The sequence below is a fragment of the Amphiprion ocellaris genome, chromosome 11 (genome assembly GCF_022539595.1).
Source record: "Amphiprion ocellaris isolate individual 3 ecotype Okinawa chromosome 11, ASM2253959v1, whole genome shotgun sequence".
Classification (NCBI taxonomy): domain Eukaryota; kingdom Metazoa; phylum Chordata; class Actinopteri; family Pomacentridae; genus Amphiprion; species Amphiprion ocellaris.
The window spans coordinates 28,375,996-28,384,223 of NC_072776.1; the positions used below are offsets into that span (position 1 = coordinate 28,375,996).

General features: G+C 38.2%; 1 protein-coding gene across 2 annotated transcripts in view; it reads right to left on the reverse strand.

Moving 5' to 3' along the window:
- Positions 1-7,714, reverse strand: part of rnf17 (ring finger protein 17) — a 29,576-nt gene extending 21,862 nt beyond the window's left edge. The window contains exons 1-10 of one of the 2 annotated variants that reach the window (XR_008603333.1): positions 7,427-7,714; positions 6,241-6,353; positions 5,831-5,928; positions 5,591-5,663; positions 3,687-3,776; positions 3,402-3,505; positions 3,108-3,276; positions 1,818-1,894; positions 803-877; positions 89-378 (exon numbers count right to left, since the gene is read on the reverse strand). Coding sequence is in view for 1 of the 2 variants with exons in the window: in XM_023289882.3 (XP_023145650.1) it covers positions 89-378; positions 803-877; positions 1,818-1,894; positions 3,108-3,276; positions 3,402-3,505; positions 3,687-3,776; positions 5,591-5,663; positions 5,831-5,928; positions 6,241-6,353; positions 7,427-7,493 (1,156 nt within the window). In the remaining variant the exon portion in view is untranslated. The remainder of the gene's footprint in view (positions 1-88; positions 379-802; positions 878-1,817; positions 1,895-3,107; positions 3,277-3,401; positions 3,506-3,686; positions 3,777-5,590; positions 5,664-5,830; positions 5,929-6,240; positions 6,354-7,426) is intronic. The other variant, XM_023289882.3, reaches the window with a different exon arrangement.
- Positions 7,715-8,228: the final 514 nt, after the last annotated feature.

The following is an 8,228-nucleotide window of genomic DNA, read 5'->3' on the forward strand; positions in this document are numbered from 1 at the left end:
CATGTCTTTTCTTCTTTCTGTATTGGGATCTGACAATATTTTAGAAAAAGCACAGCCAAAAGGGGATATGTAATCAAGCTACACAAACCTTGCCCTTGCTTATCATCTAAAAGCTCCTCAATTATAACATCTGGGCTTGAAAGGTCAGATGCTGAGTTGTGGTGAGAAAGGTTGAACCTGCGAGGTCTTGGGCTTGGAGAGGAGCCTCGGGATGGCGGACTGTTAGATCCTGGGCTTTTCCGGCCCTGTTTTTGCAGAGCAGAGAGCTTGTTGCGACTGGTTGACATATATGTGCTGTTTTTGCTCTCTGCACCTTTACAAGGGGACTTTCTGTTGGAGCTGTCAAGTTGGTAGCCTTTGGGTGAAGACTCAGACAAGCTAAAAGGTAACAAAAAGTGTAGGTTGGTTTAAATACTGTCAAAAAAATGTGAGTTAACAAATGCTATATTTAGCAAATGAAAAAAATCTAATTTCAAAGTACTTATACAACAGTTATCATGGGGTGCAGTATTTTCCAAATCATATACAATATTTTCAAGACAATTTCAGTTCAAAATGTTGTTAAATATCATAGTAACACAACTGGTACAAAAGCAAGAGCATGCTCTGTTCCAAAGAAACTTGCAATGATACACATCATCTTTGCGCATTTAAGGTTTCCTTTGTTTTGCTTACAGGCATAATATCTGAATAAGTGTTTTTGCAATTCCAGTCACTCTTTTAAACAGCTACCAAATAAACATATCACAGTGAAATACTGGATAATAGGGGCAACCTTGTAAGAGATAAGATAAGAACTCACTGCTCTGCATTGCTGACTTCCATCTTCAGACACAATGCCAAACTGCGGTTCAGACTCTCTGACTGGAAAATACAGCTAGAACACAAGCACACATGCCCAAATTCAAAGTCTGTAGTCCAAGACAAAGAAGTCACTCATTGTCTCCTATGCTTTATGCATCTACAGAACAAAGAAATTTACAAAGCACAGAAAATGAGGATCCACACGGAATCTATCTAGATATCCTCTATTTTGGCAGTTATAATGACATTGAGTATAATTTCCTGTTAGCTGTCTACTGCGGTATCTGATACAGCAGGGAAACAGATCTCAACTGTTATTAATCTGTACAACACACATTCTGATGAAAGCAGAACTAACACTTATCTGAGCAGGACTTATGGAGGATGCATCATCCTTTTCAGGATTTTCTGTTGTCGTTTTTTTGACATTAAATAAAAACCTAAAGGGAACAGTTTTTTTGTTTGTTTGTTTGTTTTTTTTTTAAAAAAAAGCTCCCTACCCATCAAAATCCCAGGCTTCAGTCTGCTCTGGACACCTCGTTTGCAATGTAATATCTGTACAAATATGTGTATATCTATCATGCCATATTTGTGCATGCAAAAGGTATACATAGCCCTAAATATAGCTTAATTTCTATTCTCAATGTACTTTTGTATTTCCTGTCTTGTTTTCTATTATGCATCATTTGCATGTAGCTGCTGTAATACGTGAATTTTTCTGGGGAAGGATCAATAAAGTTGACCCTATCACTACTGCCCCATTGATAATCATAAAGAGGCATCCTTTCCAAAGTCTTTGCTGCCAAGACTGTAGCTAAATGAAATTTGGAATGAAGAACACAAAAATATGTGAAGTCGAACAACTATTGTTCGTGTTCTCAGCTTCCAGGGCTGCTGGAGGTCTGCTTCCAGAACAGTAGCTTCCATAAGATTGACCTGATAATGTGCATTTATCCCCTATACACTCCAGGTTAAAACACACACAAACAAAGACCAGGCTTAAAACGGCAAACCTCATCCCAGAGCCCATAGTGATACATTTCATATCGAAGGACTGTTTATCCACAGGAGCCTGCAGTGTCTCCAGAACCTATCACACACAAGAAACACAATCAGCAATAAGCCCATTTTGTATTGTATTGTGTATTTTGCCTGACTTAGGTGGGTGAGAGGAGGATGTTGGCCAAGCTCACATCCATCATGGACAATCCCTCTCACCCACTGCACGTGTCCGTGGGGGCTTTAAGCAGCTCCTTCAAGCAACAGACTGAGACATCCACCCCACAAGGAGTGCTATCGCAGGTCATTCATACTACCTGCTATACGACTGTACAACATCAACATCACTGGCAGATAACCTAAACTGGCTTAAGTCATATCATCACCATCATCTCAAACCATAATAAAATTTGCACAGCAATTTTGCACTGTTGCATTTTACACTTCTATATTTATTCCACAAGCTACTTTATATTGCTCTTGTTTACAGTGTATTAATACTGTATTTATTAATTTTTATTTTTCATCTTTGTAGATATTGTACATATTATTATTATTATTATGTTTATTGTTGCTGCAAAAATGTTGCTACTGTAGCAATTTGAATTCCTCCTGGTGTGGGATTATCTTATCTTTTCTTATTAGGTTTAAGAACCAATGTGCAGGTTTTAGTGGCATCTAGCGGTGAGACCGTAGATTGCAACCGACTGAATATTCCTCGGTCACGCCTACTTTTCCAAGCGTTCACAGTACGTCATAGTGGCCCCCTCTGGAGCCAGTGGTTTACGCATTCAAGGACGGTTTCAATCGATGTATTTTTTCAGAGTCGATATCAACACAGATTACTAATAATCAAGCAGAATGATAACCAAAATTAAAATCTTTTGGTCAAACTGTAGAACAACAAAAAACTGTGGTGCAATGGAGGTTATTTCTGTTTTACATATTTTACTTTTTATTATTAAAAGAGAATTTTTCAGCATTTATACTTTAGTGTTCATAGGGTGTTATTTTTGACGTGTAATCGATCAGATTTTCAAGAGCACAGTACGTTAACTACGGGCAGAGAGAGGCAACTGCATCACAGACAAAGCAGCACAATGAACTTTTAGAAACAGATAGCAACAGTAATAATCAGAAAATTGCTGCATATCAAATCAGATGCTTGTCCTTTAAATCAGGTACGTTGGAACATGTAAAAAAACAAAACAAAAAAAAAACAACTTGTCAGAGAGTACCAGCATTTACTCGTAAAAAAAAAAAATCTTTTGAAATGTACTGTATGTCAGCATAACATTTCATACCTTATCCAGGGTGCAGTACTTCTCCAGGAAGAGGCTACGGCGTACTTCTCTGGCCATCTGCATGGCGGTCTCCAGTGCTTTTATCCTCTCTTGGACACGGCACACCACAGCTTTGCTGGTGGAGAATTGTGACTCCAGTTCTGTCAGCTGACTGAACTGCACTTCCTTCCTGTTGACAAAGAAATTACAATCATCAAGATGGCTGTTGATTTACTGACTTTCAAAAACCTTAGAGCCAGCCAGACACTAGATCCTATATGATTTGTAACTAAATAAACCAGTTACGACCCATACCATTTTTGAATAGCATGTAAAGCCTTGTCTGTAGTCTGCTTGATCTCCATCTCCAATCGAGCCTTCTCTCTCTTCACCTGTTTTTCGTGACCAGATGTCAGAGTCTGCCCAAATGAAAAACATTCATTTAACACATCAGCAACACACACAGAACAGCTTTGTTGTTTCAATTTACTTATTTTTAGTTATGTAAAATCCTTTTTTTCACTTCTATAGGAAATGCACAATGTCAACGATCGTATTCTTACAGGTGGGTGCGGTTTTTTGATCTAGTGTGGTTTTCACCTCATAGATGTGTTCCAGCTGGGCAAGATTCTCTCCAGCCTGAGCCAATGCTTCATCCACCATCTTCTCAATCTTCTCAATATCAGCTGGCTAAAGAAAACATTACCAGAAATAATATTGTTCCCTTTAGACACTGTAAAACACTGGTCACTATACCTTGCATTCTGAATGAGTGAGTTCAATTCAAGGCCCAAATATAACCTGTACAGACAGTACACCGTGTCATGGACCATGAGATCCTGCCTCAGACTGATCCTGTCCAAGTGTTGGAAATAATTATTAATTATGTGTGCTAAATGAAGTTACTAAGGCACTTATCTTTTCTTTCTGAACAGTAAAATATTAGTCAGGTTTATCTATAATTTTTTTCTTGGTCAGTACTGAAAGCACATGACATTAAACAAGGATTTGCACATAGATCGACTTTCAAAATTGATGAATTCAGTCACTGCACCAATCTCATCTCATCATCCCCTTCTTTACTGAATTCACACTACTTATTAAAAGTTGACAACTAGGACATAGGCAGCAATTTACCCTTTTCTCTCTGAAATTAAAGTTCAATTTCAATTCAATTCAATTTTATTTATATAGCACCAATTACAGTCAAATTGTCTCGAGACGCTTTACAGAACCCATATGCCTGACCCCCAGAGCAAGCCAAAAGGCGACAGTGGCAAGGAAAACACCCTTTTAACAGGGAAAAAAACCTCGAGCAGAACCCGGCTCTAATGTGGGGGGACCCATCTGCCTGCTGGCCGGGCGGGTTGAGAGGGACAGAAGAGGTAGAGAGGTAGAGATAGAGGGGTAGAGGTAGAGATAGAGGGGTAGAGATAGAGGGGTAGAGATAGAGAGGTGGGGGGTGGGACACAAGGACCATAAAACACAGCCACACATCTGAAGCATCCAGCATCCAGCTCTGGGACCAGGGACACTCGGAGAAAGGACACAGAAAGAAACAGAGTGAATGTAATGCAATAATGGTATATATAGTAAATACATAGGTAGTTAGAGAAGGGCTCAGTGCATCAAGAGAGGTTCCCCAGCAGCCTAGGCCTATAGCAGCATAACTAGGGGCAAACTAAAGGGACGTCATGAGGGGAAGTCAGTTTTGCAAATGAAAACACCAGCTCACCCCGTCAGGGTCCCCCAGTCAGCCCTAACTATAAGCTTTGTCAAAAAGGAAGGTTTTAAGCCTGGTCTTAAAAATAGAGAGGGTGTCCGCCTCCCGAACCCAAACTGGGAGCTGGTTCCACAGGAGAGGTGCCTGATAACTGAAGGCTCTGCCTCCCATTCTACTTTTAGAGATTCTAGGAACAACAAGTAAGCCTGCAGTCTGAGAGCGAAGAGTTCTGCTAGGATAATATGGCACTATCAGGTCTTTAAGATATGATGGAGATCGGTTGTTAAGAGCTTTATATGTCAGAAGAAGGATTTTGAATTCTACTCTAGATTTAACAGGAAGCCAATGAAGAGAAACCAGTATAGGAGAAATATGATCTCTCTTGCTAACTCCCATCAGTACTCTGGCTGCAGCATTTTGGATCAGCTGTAGATGTTTCAGAGAGCTATTGGGACAACCTGATAATAAGGAATTACAGTAGTCAAGCCTAGAAGTAACAAATGCATGGACTAGTTTTTCTGCATCACTCTGAGACAGGATGTTCCTGATTTTCACAATATTTCCCAGGTGGAAAAAGGAAGTCCTACAGATTTGTTTTATGTGTGACTTAAAGGACATGACAACAACTTTCACTTCTGTACCTTAATACCATTTCACATAACATGCTAGGGTAAACTTTCATGTCATAAGTAATAGGGGCCATAACAAAGTGTGGTGTATTGTCAAAAATTCAACATTGTGACAGAATAACCTTTACATCCCACCAGCAACCCAAACATACCTGCTCCATATTCTCAGTATTGGTGTTAACATCTGGGGGTGCTGATAATTTGTTCTTCCTGCGACTCTTTGATCTCTCACACCGAAGGGTTAAAAAATGGAATCAATAAAGTATTTATCAATGATTATCAAACTCATTCTCAAAAATGTATTATATATTTTGATTATACAAGGAGAAGGCAAAAAGTGTTAAAAAAGACTTATGAAACTGTGTCAGTGGTGCTTCAGGACTGCATTTTACCTTTTGATCTTGTTCATTTTTGCAGTGTAGATGAGCCCGATGATTCTAGGATCTTCCTGCAAACCATCCACTCCCTCTTTAGGAAGGGTGGACTCAACCTGCATGAAGGGAACCTTGTTTTGTCACTCTCGTTTTAATGCTAACATTTTAATGCAAATGTGAAACTACCAGCCACTCTCATTGATTTACCTGGGAAGAACAAACAAATGGTTAACTGAGGACATACATAATATCCTTGGACTATGAAGAGAACGAGTCAAAATTCACAATTTAGCTTTGTGTTACACATTGTTTAATATAAGAAATAGGAAATAATCCACTGAGTTGGAACTTGTTAAATGTGCTTTAGTTAATACTTTAGCTGCATCCTTCTCCAGTTAGAGGTAAGGTAAGGTAACTAGGAGTTTTACCTCACAATCAGGACATCTAATCACATTGTGATGTTGAAGGGTCCCCAGGCAAACAGTGCAGAAGATGTGGCCACATAAAAGCAAGCGAGGGAGGTTGCTCTCAGCGTCATCTTCTGAAAAGACAAGAATAATGCAACAGCAGAGTGGACGATGAAAATAATCGCAGTCCTTAACCTATAGTCACAAAACAATCTGTGGCTTTAAAGGTTACAAGACATTGATTTCACTTACTTTAGACTTCCAAAGGTCCTCTTATTCCTGTTTCTTAAATTTGAATATTTGTGATTTCTTTTCTCTTTTATAAGAATAAAGTGAATATCTTTGGGTTGCAGACAGAACATAACATTTGAGGACATTTTGAGCTTTGGGAAACATTGACATTTTTCCTCATTTTCTGACATTTTATAGACCAAGAAAAGCAGGGATTATTTTAGCATAACATTTGTCAGATTAATTACCAATGAAAGTAACAGTTAGTTGTGTCCCTGGGTTTTCTTTCATAATGCTTATTTACCCCACATTGGTGATTTTTATCTAGGTGTGTTTAAATCAGCGATATGTGTTTCATTTATGTTAATTTTAGGGACAAACAATAGAGAGAAGCAATATTGCTAAGCTTTAAAATGGGCTACACTGGCAACATGAAATTCCTGTAAATAACAACATGTACCAGAACTGTTAAACTGTCTTATAACTGTCGAATGTTTCTTTGGGTTGCACTAATTTAAAGTTTATAACACCACAGAACACCCAATACGCTAGAAAAATACTTAAAAAAAATTACATTATTACTTTTTAAGTCATTGTATTCATATTTTGAACGTGCAAGCATCTGCCATCAAACCTGCTTGCATTAGCTCATTAGCTAAATAGCCATGTCCGTATTTACTGCCATGGCTTAGGCACGTTTTCAATTTCTTAAGTTTTCTAACACCACAAAACACCTTAACAATTAAAGAATTGTCTAATTGTACTGGGCACATTGTGATAATAACAACACCTTTATTATATATTTTTTTTTGAACGGTCAAGCACCTGCCCACACACCTACTTGGATTAGCTCATTAGCTAATTAAGCTAGCTGCTGCTGGCTAGCTAGCTAGCGTAGGGTAAAGGTAACATCAATTATCATAAATCGCGGCAAAACAGGAAGTTAAAGTTATGAAAGTGGTTGTAAATATCCTACCAAGAAGCTTGAAGGCTTCCCCGCATAACTTGCAAATTGCAGCAGAGATATGGTCAACTCCGTCCATGGCTGGCGTCTTTAGAAAGACGTTTTATTCGTCTCCTACGGTTGGCTTCACCCGCTTGTCTAGGTCATGTGACCACGGAGGGGCGTTCACGGAATATAGAACATTCCAGATTTTTTTTTTTTTTTTTTACTTTATCAGCAAAATAATCTTTTTACTTTACAGATATTTGCTGTTATTTAAAATACATTTAACAGATGTTTGCTATTATTTTCACAGTAAAATGATTTATGAATTAAATGAAGAATAATCATATATGCATGAAGGTGTTCATTGTGGCAATATGTTGACTAAACATGACTCACCTTTTGCTCAGTCTGGTCAATATTCAAATTCAATTTATTATACTGAGGTTCATACAAAGTTCATGCAGAACAAAACCCACATAAATCTCTTCAGTAAATAATTTTATATACGATAACATAATTTTGTGCAATGATACCTAAACCACAGCTTTGACAGTGAATATTTAATTCACTCATCACACGTTTATCTAACCAGCACCTGTTATAAAACAGGAAAGGATAAACAGGTAATTGTATTTGACTCTTGGTTATGTACTTTTTTTCTGTAGACACTTGGTGGCGCCAAAGACTTAAGCAGACCCACAGGTGGACTACTAGATGATGAGGTCACAAAGGTCAGGTGTGAAAATATACCCTGGAGCTCTGCAAATGTATAAAAATCCACTTTTATGTGCATATTTCTAACTAAAATGAGTCAGTATGCATCATCATC